The 15155-nt window shown below is 52.1% G+C and overlaps 1 protein-coding gene across 2 annotated transcripts; it reads left to right on the forward strand.

The window, feature by feature from the left end:
• Positions 1-681: 681 nt before the first annotated feature.
• Positions 682-3284, forward strand: DUSP1 (dual specificity phosphatase 1). Of its 2 annotated transcripts, XM_030957311.1 has the most exons (4): positions 682-1184; positions 1299-1447; positions 1558-1777; positions 2282-3278. In XM_030957311.1, exons 1-4 carry the CDS (start codon positions 815-817, stop codon positions 2650-2652), a joined length of 1110 nt encoding a protein of 369 aa, XP_030813171.1. In that variant the 5' UTR covers positions 682-814; the 3' UTR covers positions 2653-3278. The 2 variants fall into 2 exon arrangements, with proteins under 2 accessions (XP_030813171.1, XP_030813170.1); XM_030957310.1 differs by having other exon boundaries at positions 682-1447; positions 2282-3284.
• Positions 3285-15155: the final 11871 nt, after the last annotated feature.

The following is a 15155-nucleotide window of genomic DNA, read 5'->3' on the forward strand; positions in this document are numbered from 1 at the left end:
ATATATGAATATACATGTATATATATGTATATATACATATATATTTATATATATTCTATTTCTGTATATTTATTTATTTTGTAGGTTTATACACACACATATATATACATATATTAATATGTATGATATTTTGGTATATTTATTTATTTTATACCTTTATATATTTTTATATTCTTATATATTTATATATATTTACATACGTATATCTTAATATATTTTTATATATTATATTTCTACAGATTTATTGATTTTATATATTTATATGCATGTATAAATACATATATAAATATATATTATATTTCTGTACATTTTTATTTTATATCTTTATACATTTTTATATTCTTATATATTTATATATTTATATTTACATATATATTTTAATATATTTTACATCTGTTTATATCGGGGGGGTGTGTGTAGTACGGCCGTGTGTGCACACGCGTGTTCAGGTGTGTTCAGGTGTGCACAGGTGTGCAATGGTGTTCACACACCCCTGTGCGCGCCCCCGCGCCCGCGCGCTCCCGGCCCGCCCCGCGGAGGATGACGTCACACCGGCAGGGCCGGGCGCGCCCGCGCTGGCGCGCGGCCAGGTTGACGTCACCCATGCCGGCGGTACGCCCCGCCCCCCATGGGCACCACGTGACGCGGCCCCATTGAGAAAACGCCGCTCCCGCCGGCGCGGCCCCGATATAAGCGCGGGAGCGACCGAGCGCGACCGGGACGCCGGGACACGCGGGGACAGCGGCAGCTCCGCCACACCGCCCTGCCCTTCCACCCAACCATCCAACAATCCATCCAGCCATCCCGCCCGGCCATGGTGAACCTGCGGGTGTGCGCGCTGGAGTGCGAGGCGCTGCGGGCGCTGCTGCAGGAGCGCGGCGCGCAGTGCCTCGTCCTCGACTGCCGCTCCTTCTTCTCCTTCAACGCCGCGCACATCCGCGGCTCCTGCAACGTCCGCCTGAGCACCATCGTGCGGCGCCGCGCCAAGGGCGCCCTGGCGCTGGAGCACGTCCTGCCCAACGAGGAGCTCCGCGCCCGCCTGCGCCAGGGGCTCTTCCACACCGTGGTGCTGCTGGACGAGCGCAGCGCCGACCTGGAAATGCCCAAGCGCGACAGCACCATGCTGCTGGCGCTCGGCACCCTCTGCAGGGAGGCCCGCGGCGCCCGCATCTGCTTTCTCAAGGGTGAGTGGCGCCGCGGGCGCCGGAGGGGACGGGAGGGCCGGGCCAGGTGGCCCCGCTCTGCCCCCGGCCGTGCGGCGCTCACCCCGCGCCCCTCTCCCCGCTCTGCCCCCGCAGGAGGTTACGAAGCCTTCGCGTCCGCCTGCTCCGAGCTCTGCACCAAGCCGGCCGCCCCCGCCGGGCTCAGCCTGCCCCTGAGCGCCAGCCCCGCGCCCGGCAGCGCCGACTCGGGCTGCAGCTCCTGCGGGACCCCGCTCTACGACCAGGTGAGCGCCGGGGGGAGCGAGCGGAGGGAGCCGGCACGGGAGCGGAGCGCAGCGGGCGCTGCCGCCGAGCGCCGGCCGGGGCTGAGCGCTGCTGTTCCTTCTGTTCGCAGGGCGGGCCCGTGGAAATCCTGCCGTTCCTGTACTTGGGAAGCGCCTATCACGCATCCCGCAAGGACATGCTGGACGCGTTGGGCATCACGGCGCTGATCAATGTCTCGGCCAACTGCCCCAACCACTTCGAGGGGCACTACCAGTATAAAAGTATCCCCGTGGAGGACAACCACAAGGCGGATATCAGCTCCTGGTTCAACGAGGCCATCGATTTCATCGGTAAATCAGCTCTTTTTGCAATCCGCGCTTTTTCTGCGTTAATGTCCCCTGGGAAGCGTTTTTTGGCATGTTTTTTCCCGCGGTAAAACCTCCGCTTAAGATTGGGGGATAACATTCCACTGGGAAGATAAACTCGGGGAACATTTCCATTAGTTTAATTCTATTCACAGGCATAATCTTAGCTTCTTAAAGCTGTTTGAAATCTTGATTCAAGAGGCGCTGGTCTTGCAGAAAAGAGTGAATTTAAGCGGATCAGTATTAAAGTAATCTTGCAAGACTGCTAAAGTGACCTGGAGGAGCTATTAGTATAATTGGAATTGGAGCCCAGAGTGAAAATAGCTGCTTTCCTCGGGACAAAGACTCCCTTTGTCTCAAAAGCTCCGGGTGCACCTATCAGGCTAAGGAAGGGATGGATTAAAGAAATGTAAAACAGCAGTCTGTGCTTTTTCCCACCTCTGGAAGCAGTGAGACTTGTTTGCTAACTGTGTGCTTTGATTCTTTCAGACTCGGTGAAGAGCGAGGGAGGAAGGGTCTTTGTGCACTGCCAGGCTGGCATTTCCCGCTCAGCCACCATCTGCCTTGCTTATCTCATGAGGACCAACAGAGTCAAACTGGACGAAGCCTTCGAGTTTGTCAAGCAGAGGAGAAGCATCATCTCCCCAAATTTCAGCTTCATGGGGCAGCTGCTTCAGTTCGAGTCGCAGGTCCTGGCCCCCAACTGCTCAGCAGAGGCCGGGAGCCCTGCGATGTCAGTGCTGGACAGAGGGGCCTCCACCACCACCGTCTTCAACTTCCCCGTCTCCATCCCGGTCCACACCACGTCCAGTGCTCTAAACTACCTTCAGAGCCCCATCACTACTTCCCCAAGCTGCTGAAAAAGCAGGTGAAGAACGTGGCCAGGACTCAGACTTGCTGTCTCAAGTGCAATAAGGACAGGGACAGTGTCACTTGTGTTTTGTGGGGAGTCGTTGGTGCATCCCAGAACGGTGTCCATGGAGAGGAGCTCGCCCAGTGCCAGAGAAACCAGGTGTTTCTGGCTTCTCAAGCAAATGTCTGGATACCTGCACAGAGATCAAAGGACATTGGCTCTTCCTGAGCTGTCCCTCCTTGTCTTCTGTCTGTCCCAAGCCTGCTCCATGTTTAGTAGCATGCTCACCAGTATTCCCATTCCTGGACACTTTGAGCAACACTGATGCTGTCCCCTTTTATATGACAGTCCTATTTATTTATTTTTACATTAGTGCATTGTTGTTGGGTTTTTTGTTCTTTTTTTTTTGCCTTCACAAGCGTAAAGTTTCAGTTCTAGAGAAACCAAATACCTCAGTATTTTTTGGTACAATAATCCTGTGTGTGTATATCTGTCAGCTCTTCTTGTTTCCCAAGCACTGACATGAAAGCACCAGGCGAGTGCTTTTTTTTGAGTTGCCAAGGGTTGTATGTTTGCTGATTTATTTATGATGTGAAATAATATATTTCTTCTTATGAAGACATAGTTTTGTTACATGATTATAACTTTTTTTATACCAAACAGAATAAATTATGATATTTCTATTCATCTGGATTATATATTCTTTAAAATACTGCATTTCACAGTCCCAAAACTCCTGTGAAGCTCCAGGGTGAAGAGCTGTAATTTTCAACTCTTCTGGCCTCGGGTCTTGACTGAGAAAAAATGGGTTTAAGCACCATAATTGACTAGAAACTACTGCAGGTTCTTAACCTGAGCTTTTCTTTGTCCCCGTGTAATTGTGTGCAGTGGCAGGGAGCCAGGGCTGGCTTCTCAGCTGGGTTTGGCTGCCCTGATGGCTGTAAAGTTAGAACCAGCTGAGACTTGGGCACTGGGCTACACTGAATTCAAAATAGTCCTTCTCCTAAGAAGGAGGAACAGGCTTCCTTATTCCTTGTTTACTTCTAATGCTTGAAAGGTTAAGTCTAAAAATTAACCTGTTAGTAACAGATCTCTAAGGCTTGGCACAAACTCACAGAGTGTTTTTCTTTTTCTGTCCCACCTCCTTAAATCCTTTTTGCAACTCAAATTGCCCCTGATGCCTGGAGTGAGGTATTTGGCTGGCTGGGCTGTCTCTGTAAACAAATCAGGGCATGACAAGGGATCAGGTAACCAGCAACTCACCCATTTTATTACCCAGACCCAAATAAATTCATTCCTGCTGGAGATTATCACTAGAGTGACTTGGATCTGGTGTTTCTGGTGAGGCAATGAGGAGAGTTGATGTAGCACAGCCAAAGCCAGGCAGGGGAGCTCCAGCAGCACCTCTGGGCAGGGGCAGGATGATGGGCAGCAAAGGGTTCCTGGGGCAGATCTGCACCTCTCATGGGCTCTGTGGGGCAGCACAGCATCCCTGCTGTGACATCCCCTTCCCAGGGAAGCTCTGGGATGCAGCTGGAAGCTTGATTTCCTAGGCAGGGTAATGCTGGATCAGGGAGAGGGATGCTGAGGGAACAGCAGGGGTCTGGGTTTCCTGTACTCACTCCAGAAGGGAGCCAGCAGTTCCTGCATATCTGATATTCAAGGAGTCAAATCCAGCTTTTGCACCATCAAAAATGGTTTTGCTGGGCCAGGTTGTGAGTGTAAAATCAAGGGATTTAAGGAGCTGTGATCTTGAGTGTACACAGAAGGTTTTTGTGAGCATAAAGCAGCTGTGCTCTTGTCACAGGGCAAGATGAGCAAAGCACCCCAAACTCCTGCTGCTATCCTGCAAGTTACCTGGGGTGTTAATGGTGCTAAAATCCAGGCCTGCTCTCCTGGGAGAAGGTGCCCTTGGAGGATGGGATGAGGCCCTGGTGCCTCTGAAGCTTTTCCATGTGAGCTGCCCCTCCGAAGCAGCAGCTCTGTCGTCAGCACCGCACGTCAGCCCTCACCGACTTTCAACCTGACACCGAGGGAGGGGAAAAATGGAGCAGCTAAAAGAGGAGACATCCCTGGGCACTGAGAAGTGAAGTTAGAAACTCACATTTTCCTGAAGTGTACCCGAACCTCAAAGTGAATGTCCTCCCCCAAACCTGCCCCGTGCTGCAAATCCTGCAAAACCCCTTTGTCCATGGAAAATCCCTTGGCACCTCGAACCTGCCATTGCTGTCCTGGTTAAATATGCAAGGCTGTCTCTGAATACGTGAGCCTTTTTACACCTGCAGTAAAGGGTGGAACAAACTTTCACCTTCAAAGCAAAGCAGAGCTTGTTCAGTGGAAAAATACAACCTTGGCAGCCCTGGCCATGCAACTGATAAAAAAAAAATCCTGCCTGTTAATCGCAATTCAAACAGAAATCCGCTCCCTGACAGCCGCGGGAGCTTGTTTATGTGTTTCTTGGAACAATAAAACTCATTACCTGGCAGCAGATCAGCTTTTGGAACCTAAGCAGGCACCTGACAGAGGGGTGCAAAAAGAGAGCTGCTTCAGCACAAAGGCTGCTGTGAGCCCCAGCGGGGCTGCAGTCCCTGCCGGCTGCCAGCAGCACCTCCAGCTCTGACACCCGATGCCCTTTGCCAGGGCTTTATCGGGATCCTTCTGCTGTCCCCTGTAATCCGACTCTGACGCTGCCCAGTCTCAGACTCCTGTGGGGTTTTAGTGGATGGGATCACACCCAGACCCCAAACTGCTCCCAGTGAGAAGGGGAGGGAGATCAGAGTGAGACTTTGGCCAGACGTCACCTCGGTGGGACAGCTTTGGGATCAGCTGGGGGTTTGCTGGGAGGGGTGGGGAAGGAGCAGGATGAGGGCCAGAGGAGGAGGATGCCACCAAGGCACAGACAGCCAGGCTGAACTTCGTGGAAGAATCTTTACCTCCCACCCCTTATTTATTCTCCCAGCTCTGCTGCTTTGTTTGATTGGAGTATTAAGGCACACAGTTCACCCCGGTTTACGGCTTTAAATTCCCATTTCTCTGCCTCCAGCATGAGCTGGCTGTGTCCCCCCCTCCCCGTGCTAGCAGGACCCAGCTGAGACCATCCCGTGGTATCCAATCCCCCATCCTGGCTCGCAGCAGGCGTGTGTGGAGCTTTCAGTTTGTATAAATCTGTAGCTCTCCGGCTGCAATACATCCCCATGGAAACCACGAGGAGTTTCCCCTGGCTGAGGACGGCAGTAACATCACTTCCTGCTGCTGACAAACCAATTTGTCATGAAGTGATAAAAAGGCATGTTTTGTGTTTGCAGGAACTGGCTCGGGGCTTTGTTCCTCCCAAGCCAGAGGCTGCTCACCCGCCCCGAAGGCAAACAATGGCCATTGTGCCCTGCAGAGCAGCCATGGGGACACATTTGGAGCCCTGTGTGTCCCCAAAACGCCACCAAAACACCCCAAGTTGAACACAAGTCATGGCAGCACTTAGCACAGCAGCCACAGATGTGTCCCCACAGCCCAGGGGTGTCCCTGGCCAGCCCACATGGGGACACAGCACAGGGGCCCTGTGCTCTCCCCCCAGCAAGATGCAACGCTCAGGGGACACAGCCTACCCAGTTATCACATGGCAAACAGAGCCAGGGCTCCAGATTAGATGTGTCTTGGGTAATTCCCTCGTCTCAAAGCTGCTGCCTGTTGTCATCAGCACTGGAGAGGTGCAGGGTGTACTCAGGCTTAGGGACTATCCTGAATTAGTCACCCCAGGATCAGACTCGCAGGGCCACACAAGGATGTGTGATGCCATTACGTTGAAAAAAAAGAACAGCACAACCAGATCACACGCAGGCAAATCTTGCTGGCCTGGTTATCACCTGGGTTTTTTCCTTTGCCTGGCTCCAGGCTAGCAGAAAGGGCACTGAGAGTTGTTTGGAGGTGATGTTTAAGTGCAGACCATTCCCCAGCTCCACAGTCACAGCGGGATGGGGAAGGAGAAAAGGTCGTGGTGTGTGACTGTCACAGTGTGGTGAGAAATCACAACACCTCAAAGCCCATCTAAACCTCTTCCTTTTCCTTTTGCTGCTCCAGCAGCAGCGTCTGTGACAGAGTCTCAGTGCCCAGGGAGACCCTGCCCAGGGCTTTGGCTTCCCCAGATCTGCTCCCATCCAAGGCTGGTGGGAGCTTGGGAAAACAGTTAAAACAGGGGCTCAAATCCTCTGGGGCTGACAGAACAAATGAATGATATTTGTGCTGTGTGTGGCTCCTCACACCCCTCTGTTTACTGCAGGGCAGAGCCAGGGGGCACAGCTGATGGCAATCCAGGTGGGCACAGCCCAGGTCAGTCCTGTTAGCACCCATCAAGGGTGTGAAAGGCTAAATGGGACCAAGGTATTAAAGCAGAGACTGGGGAGGAGCAGAATTTTCAGGCATTGCTGTGAGGACTTGGAGCTGTCTGAGGCTGTGGCCCTGAGCACAACCCCTGAGGGATGAGCCCAGGTACCCGAGGGGAAGCAGCTGAGTTGCTCTGCTGCTGGGCTGGGTGGAGAATTCCTGGTTTTGGGAGCTGTTTCCCACTTGGGAAGTGCAGTTGTACAAACCTGTGCCTGTCTGGAGAGCAGTGCCAAGGTCCTACCTGGACCTGACGCTGTCAGTCTGGCACAGAGCTAGCTGGCTCTGTTATTGTAAGAAAAACAGCCAAAACCAGGGCAGAAATCAGCGTTATTTTTTGCCTTTATCCGACGTGAGCAGCCTGTCCTCCAGGTGTGGGGTTGATTTTTTTTTTCCCTTTCCATGGGAGTTTTCACTCCCAGGGTTGTGTAGCTGCCCTGTGTGGCTGCTGTCCCCCCTGGCAGTGCCAGGCTGGCTGTGCTGGCCCACCAGAAGGGGCTGAGGCTGTGCTGGGGCTTTCCTGAGCGAGCTTCTCAGGCTGCAGCATTTGCATGCGTTTCCTGCTGACTCGCCCTGGGCTTCCCCTCGCAGCCCTGGCACGCAGGGCAGGGGGTGAGATCAGACATCAGACCCCGTGGGCAGCTCCCAGCTCCCCTCCCGGCAGGGCTGAGCTCCAGGAGGGCTCTCAGGGCTGAGGTGCTGTGCTTTGGGGGCTGGAGGGGTTCTGGGAGCCGGCAGAGAGGGTGCTCATGGATGTATTTGGTGTATGGGAGGGGATGCTCATGGATGTATTTGGTGTTTGGGAGGGGGTGAAGCATCAGGGACCCCATTAGATCTCAGCCAGGTTTGGTTGGTGCTCAGACTGGGTGAGTCAAGGCTGTGGGAACAGGAATTTCATCAGTAATTTCATCAGAGATCCAACCCCGTAGGCAGCTCCCAGCTCCCCTCCCAGCAGGGCTGAGCTCCAGGAGGGCTCTCAGGGCTGAGGTGCTGTGCTTTGGGGGCTGGAGGGGTTCTGGGAGCCAGCAGAGAGGGTGCTTGTGGGTGTATTTGGTGTATGGGAAGGTCTTGGGTTTTGTGTTGCTGAAATGGCTCCCGAGGTATTAAAAAGTCTCTTTTTTCCCAGCCCTGCAACCAAAGAAGAAGTCGAGATTCCTCAGCTCTGCTTTTCAAGGCTGTTTATTTTCTCTTCTCTATTCCATTCTTTCTCTGACCTGCTGAGATCTGTCCAGCACGTTGGGTTGTGGCACAGTGACCACCCTTGAAGAGTTGTTAACTTTTTATACTAAGAACTACATGTGTTTTATTTACAATAATTTTCCAATACCTATCACCTATGTTAGACAGTCTGTCTCTACTCTAAACCAATCCAGAAGTGTCACCATCACAGCAGAAGATGGAGGACAAGAGGAAGGAGAAGAAGGACAGGACAAGCCCAGATTCTTCCATCTTGCCTCTTGAACCCCCATTCTAAAACCCCAAAATTCTACTTTTCCACCCTGTGACAAATTCACTATCATTCTACTCAAACCCTTGTGGCTTGTAAATCCTCACACAACGTTGGTAATTGTTTCCATGGGCTAAAATGGAAGGCACAGGTGATTTTGACTCCATGCCAAGGTCTCTGAGCCCCTGCCAGGGTCTCAAATCACCCAGGGCAGCCAGAGGAATGTCCTGGGTTCTGACAGGAGGGGATGCTCATGGATGTATTTGGTGTATGGGAGGGGTGAAGCATCAGGGACCCCGTTAGATCCCAGCCAGGTTTGGTTGGTGCTCAGAATGGGTGAGTCAAGGCTGTGGGAGCAGTAATTTCATCAGCCCCTTTCATTCCAACCTCTCCTCATTGTCCACACTGTGTCGGGGCCAGCACCAGGGCCATGGAAAATGATTTACTTCTCATCAAAGGGTGCTCTGTGACACCAGCCCCTCTCATATCAGTGCCTTCTCATCCCTCAACTATAGGCCAGGTTTAAAAATAAACTCCCAGAGGACTCTGATATGACGTAGTTATCTTCTAACTCAGTAACCAGTTGGCCACAAATTAACAGGTTTTTACTACACAGTGTATTTTTTGAATTACAGCCTGTCTCTGAGCCAAATCTAACTCCCACCTGTACTCCAATAATGAACTACAGTGTCATTTTTAGACTTCTAATTTCTGTGATAATTTAATTTTATTTGAAAGGAGGTTTTTTTTTTCTCCAGCAGAGAACAAAAAGAAAAAATTGGGAATACAGGAAATTTGCCTGGTAAAATAAACTGTGAATACTTTAATCCATTTACCCTAATGCTTAGTTTTAAGGAAGTGTAACCTCATGTGTTGATTAGAGCTTTTCACAAAGCAAAAAACTAATTCTAAAGAAGGATTTTATTTTTTTTTTATTATGGTGCATCTCTCCTGTGGTAGAGATGGCTAATGATGGCTTTTTTCAGGTCTTTTACACACTGGGAAGAAATGCTTTATTTTCAGTGTATTCTCAAAATTCTTGTCAAAATATGATCTATGGTAAATTTTTCACACATCAGTATCTTGTTCTTCTTTCAAATCTTGTTAAGGTTTTGTTAATTGGCAGCTGGGTCATAGCACCATGTGGTTTTAAAGGCAGGTTTTTCTAATTTAGGAAAGATATAAACTGCACATGTGCATTAACTCTACAGTCTTTCCTGACACTCTGTAGTACTTGCAGGCCAGCTGGTAACTTCTGTCCTTTCTTGTTTTCTGCAGTGAAATCTTGATGATTGCAGAGATGTATTTCAGGGATTTTGGGGTGATAATTTAAAAATTACATCAATTGTTTGCTGTCCCAAAGGCATGTCCAGTTTTCTCTCTGTGACAGGGACAGGAGCCAGGGAAGGGCTGGGGCTGTGCCAAGGGAGGGTTGGGGTGGATTTGGGGATTTTGGGAAAGGTTCTTCCCCCAGAGGGTGCTGGGCACTGCCCAGGCTCCCCAGGAATGGGCACAGCCTGAGGCTGCCAGGGCTCCAGGAGGGTTTGGACACCCAGGCTGGGATTTTGGGGCTGTGCAGGTTCAGGAGCTGGGCTGGATGATCCTATGGGTCCCTTCCAGCTCAGGATATTCAGTGATTGTAAGAATCCATCCTGTCCATAAACTACAGGGCAGAAAGATGGGATCTCTGTGATTTGACCCTGCACTCATTGCCATTAGCTGAGACACTGCTGATGTAAACAAGAGGCATCAACTCTGTGGCTGGTGGGTCTATTTCAATCACGTAGGTGCTGGTTTCATTGTTACATTACAGGATGTTTTCTTGGTCTTTGTTGTTAAAACAAAGCCCGGAGTGCCCCACGTGTCAGCGGCGATAGCATCAGCTGTGACCTCGGGCTGTGTCTGCGCGTGCGGCATTTGCTGGGGGCTTCAAATCACAGAGATCCCATCTTTCTGCCCTGTAGTTTGTGGGCAGGATGGATTCTTACAATCACTGAATATCCTGAGCTGGAAGGGACCCACAGGATCATCCAGCCCAGTTCCTGAACCTGCACAGCCCCAAAATCCCAGCCTGGGTGTCCAAGCCCTCCTGGAGCCCTGGCAGCCTCGGGCTTTGCTGGGAGAGCAGGGCTCCTGCTGCTGGGCTGGGTGCCAGCCTGGAGGGGAAATTTAGCTCGGTTATACCGAAGAAATTGCTCCCTGTGAGGGTGGGGATGCCCTGGCACAGGGTGCCCAGAGCAGCTGTGGCAGCCCCTGGATCCCTGGAAGTGTCCCAGGCCAGGCTGGGTGGAGCTCTGAGCACCCTGGGATAGGGGAAGGTGTCCCTGGCATGGCAGGAGAGGAAACGAGGTGATTTTTAAGGTTCCTTCCTTCCACCCCAGGCCATTCTATGCCTGTGGGATGGCCACTTCTCCCACCCTGTGTAGGTCACACCTGGCACTCCAGGGGAGGAGATGACCACTAGAAACACCTTTAGATGACCACTAGAAACACCTTTAGGTGACCTTGGGAACACTTTTAGAAGACCTTGTGAAACACCTTTGATCCTCGCTGATGGCTGAGAACGAGGAACCCGAGCGCTCAGGGCTTTCCAAGGTGCATGAATGCATCTGTAGCACCCACTGAGATCAGCACGGGGGGAGTGGAGCAGCCGAACTGCCCCAAATTGAATCTCCCGGCTGCTGCAGCTTGGCTGGAGCCTCTGTTGCATCACCAGGACGCCCTGAGCCCGAGGATTTCTGTTCTGGCTGCCCTGGGAGCCGAGCGGAGCCAGCTGAATAGAACAATAGTTCCCACCCTTTCCTTCTGAAGGGGAGGAACAGAAGGGAACAAAGCTGTTAGCAAGGAGAAGAAAAAAAAATAAAAATCCTTTCGGTCTTTCTTTCGCAGTTCCGACTCCATTAGGAGATTTTCCTCCCGGACATCCCAGCCCCTAAATTTCAGCACCTTTCTCTCGTTTCTCTCCATCCTTTAAACTCCCTTCTGCAGGCGCCAGTGGGGATGGGTGTTTAAACCTCCTTTTGTCCCTCTGTTTACAGCTTCCCTTGCAGGCTTTCGGGGATGGCTGACGTCAGGATGCTCCTTTTGGGCTGCTCTGTGCTTTTATCTGCTGTTAATGCCTTCCCTGAGCCGCAGGAATGCGGAGCCTGGGCAGGGAGAGGGGTCCCTGCCCACCCTGCTGTCCCTGCCAGGCAATTGGCTTGCTGGGCAGCACCATGGTCATTTATGGCCTTGCGAGGGGAGGACGTGCCCCCTGGCACCCTGTCCGTCTGTCCTGGCAGCTGGCACGGCCCCGCCTGGCACCGCCAGCTGCTATTTTTAAGGCGCCCGGGCTGCATCCCAAGTATAGCGAGCTCTATTTCTGGTGCAAAATGATCTTCCTGGGTGGGGGGCGGGGGGATTTTTTTTTTTTTTTTGATGAAACTCATGGGTTTGGAGGCAGGGAGAGAGAGAAACAGCTGGGCACAGCTGGAGGAGAGGCAGGGGGAGCTGGTGGCCCTGGAGGTCTGGTCCAGAGGGAGAGCTCTGCTCTCCAGTGCTCCTCGCCAGTGGTTTGCTCATGGATCAGGAATCACAAAGGCCTGGGCTCGGTTTGCAGCTGGGGTTTGTTGAGGACGCTGGAGGGCTTTGCATTTGTTTGAAATGGGCTGCTGGGCAAGTTTGAGATTCCAGAACATTTAACGAGGCTGTGAGGGATGAAGAGGGATGCTAAATGCAGAGCCATAAACGCCCTGGGTGCTTTGGCCAATTTTGGGCCCGTTTCTCACTCCAGGTCTCAGGAGGAGCAGAATGCCATTTGTCCACCAGGGCTTAAAGAAATCCCTGAAAAGAATCAATGTAGTGATACCCAGAGGCCCCAAACAGCCCTGCAGGCTGCTTTAGAGAGGGGATGTGACATTCCTGGGGTGGCAAAGGACAGCTCTGCTCCTGCCTCCAGGTGCTGGAGCAGATGGAGCAGGCTGTGCACTGCAGGAATCTGTTCCCCAGGAGGAAAGGGATGTGCAGGGCCATGGGTTGGACCCCTCGTGGCTGTGGGTTCTGCCAGTGCAGCATCTGAAGCTGAAGGTCTGGAGTGTTTCCTGTTGTGACACACAGGTGGGCTGGTGCTGACACAAAGGCTTCTGAGAAGATAGAAAAGGATGTGAAAGGGTTTTCTTTGAGGCTTAAGAAGAACTTGCCATTCTTAACTTTTTCAGTGCCTTCTAAGAACCCACGCTGCAATGACAAGTGGCACAAAAATGTGACATTAATCACGGTGCTAATCCAAGTCCTGCTCCTAAACCTGCCGTTCTCTTCCTCCACCCACCTGTGCACTAGGAAAGGCTTTTCCTCAGCCATAAATTCAAAGTGGAAATAGTTGGTATTTCCAAAGCTGACAGCTTTTTCCTTGTGATGTTCTTCTGGAGGAATATTCAGTGGTTCTGAGACTGGATGAAATGTTTCTCCCTCACCTGGAGCCAGGCGCTCGTGTCCGGCCAGGGTCATTCAGGGAGAGGGTTCTGTTTCTAAGGGCTGTTTTCTGGGATGTCTCCATTCCCAACAAACTGCTCCATGCAGATGGATTTCTCCTCTCCCACAGCAATCTGGGACACTTTTCCACGGGCAGGTGCTGCACGTGGGGCCTCAGCACTCCCAGCCTTGAGACTTTGTTCTCATGGAAGGGGAGGAGCAGCTGGTGCAGGTGAGGCTGCAGAGCCGTGTTTGATGTTGGTGGATGAAGGATCCAGGCAGTGGAGAGCCTGAAACCCGTCCCAATGCTTGCCCCGGCCATCAGCCCCTCTGGCTGCCTTCTTGCTGCCTTTCCCCTTCTTGCTGCCTTTCCCCTTCCCCTGCACGAGCCAGTTTCCATCCAGGCCCCCAGTTTAACCCTTGCAGAAGAAGTGCTAACTCCCCATTGTTTTGCCCTTCCCACCATGACATAAGTGCAGATAAAATATCACCATGTCACAAGTGGCACCAGCTGCTCTGGGCTGTTCCAACCTGGCTTTCTACCAAATCTCCAGTCCTGGACATCTCAATTTCCTCCTCCCCTGCAGCCAGGGTCTCTGAGAGGCATCTAGAGAGATGAGAAATGGCTTTGCAAGGGTGTGGTGGCAGCTGAGCTGCCCCTTGATCCGGCCAAAGGCTGGGGTTGTGTCTGCAGCGGGGCTGTGCTGTCTGTCCGTGTCCTGGTGGCTGCTGTGAAATGTTTATCCTCTCCCTGGGCTGTAGGAACTGCTGTTCCCTCCTGCTGCAGGCTCAGAGAGGCGCTGGAGCTCTCTGGTTATGAAAAGCCCTGGCCCAGCTGCTGTGCTGGGCACTCTGTGGGGGCAGAGTGGGTGCCATGGGGCAGCTCTGCAGGTCAGCAGGTGCTGTTGGTGCCAGCAGCCTTCATCCTGGAGAAGAGGAGGCTCAGGGGTGGCTTCACCCCTGCCAGCTGACAGGAGGGTGTGTGACAGTGTTCACAGGGGTCCCAGGATGAGGGAAGAGACAAGGATCTGAGTCCATGTTTCAGAAGGCTGATTTATTATTTTATGATATATATTATATTAAAACTATACTAAAAGAATAGAAGAAAGGATTTCATCAGAAGGCTGGCTAAGAATAGTGAAAGAAAGAATGATAACAAAGGCTTGTGGCTTGGGCTCTCTGTCTGAGCCAGCTGGGCTGTGATTGGCCATTAATTAGAAACATCTAACATGGGCTAATCAAAGATGCACCTGTTACATCCCACAGCAGCAGATAATCAATGTTTACATTTTGTTCCTGAGGCCTCTCAGCTTCTCAGGAGGAAAAATCCTAAGGATAGGATTTTTCATAAAAGATGTCTGTGACAAGGGTGCGGCCAGGTGGGAGTCAGGCTCTTCTGCCAGGGAACAGGTGACATGGGACAATAGGAAATGGCCTGAGGTGGTGCCAGGGCAGGCTCAGGTTGGACATCAGCAGGGATTTCCCCATGGAAAGGGTGCTCAGGCACTGGAACTGCCCAGGGAGGTTTGGAGAGCCCATCCCTGGAGTGCCCATCCCTGGAGGTGGCACTGGGTGGAGAAGATGCTCCCCAACAGCCAAGGCCACTTTTGGAGGTGTTGGCTGTGCTGGGAACCCCCTACATGACCCTTGGGGGGCTTTACAAGACCTCTGGGAGCAGTGTGAGCCCCCCTGGGCTCTCTTTAGCTCACCATAGCTCTGGGGAGCAGCTGGATGCCTGGAACCATTTCCTTTCCCCCGCCCTGTTCCCCCCAGGAAGGGGCTGTGTTTGTGGGACTGAGCACACAGATCCCTGCAGCACAGGGGCTGTGTTTGTGTTTTGGGGCTGAGCACACAGATCCCTGCAACACAGGGGCTGTGTTTGTGTTTTGGGACTGAGCACACAGATCCCTGCAGCACAGGGGCTGTGTTTGTGTTTTGGGACTGAGCACACAGATCCCTGCAGCACAGGGGCTGTGTTTGTGTTTTGGGACTGAGCACACAGATCCCTGCAGCACAGGGGCTGTGTTTGTGTTTTGGGGCTGAGCACAGTTTGCAGCACAGTGGGTGTTTGTTTTTGGGGCTGAGCACTCAGATCTGTGGCGCTGTGGGTGTGTTTTGGGGGCTGTGTGTCTGTGGGGCTGTGTTTGTGGTTTTGGGGGCTGTGTCTGTGGGGCTGTGTTTGTGTTTGTGGGGCTGTGTTTGTGGGGCTGTGTTTGTGTTTTGGGGGCTGTGTTTGTTGG

Source organism: Camarhynchus parvulus, chromosome 13 (genome assembly GCF_901933205.1).
Source record: "Camarhynchus parvulus chromosome 13, STF_HiC, whole genome shotgun sequence".
Taxonomy (NCBI): Eukaryota; Metazoa; Chordata; class Aves; order Passeriformes; family Thraupidae; genus Camarhynchus; species Camarhynchus parvulus.

What these genes read in the sequence shown, in the direction of transcription:
- DUSP1 (XM_030957310.1), top strand. Translation starts at nt 815, where the DNA reads ATGGTGAACCTGCGGGTGTGCGCGCTGGAGTGCGAGGCGCTGCGGGCG. An exon ending in GGACCCCGCTCTACGACCAG is followed by an intron (nt 1,448 to 1,557) that starts GTGAGCGCCGGG and finishes TTCTGTTCGCAG; the next exon opens with GGCGGGCCCGTGGAAATCCT. An exon ending in CGAGGCCATCGATTTCATCG is followed by an intron (nt 1,778 to 2,281) that starts GTAAATCAGCTC and finishes TGATTCTTTCAG; the next exon opens with ACTCGGTGAAGAGCGAGGGA.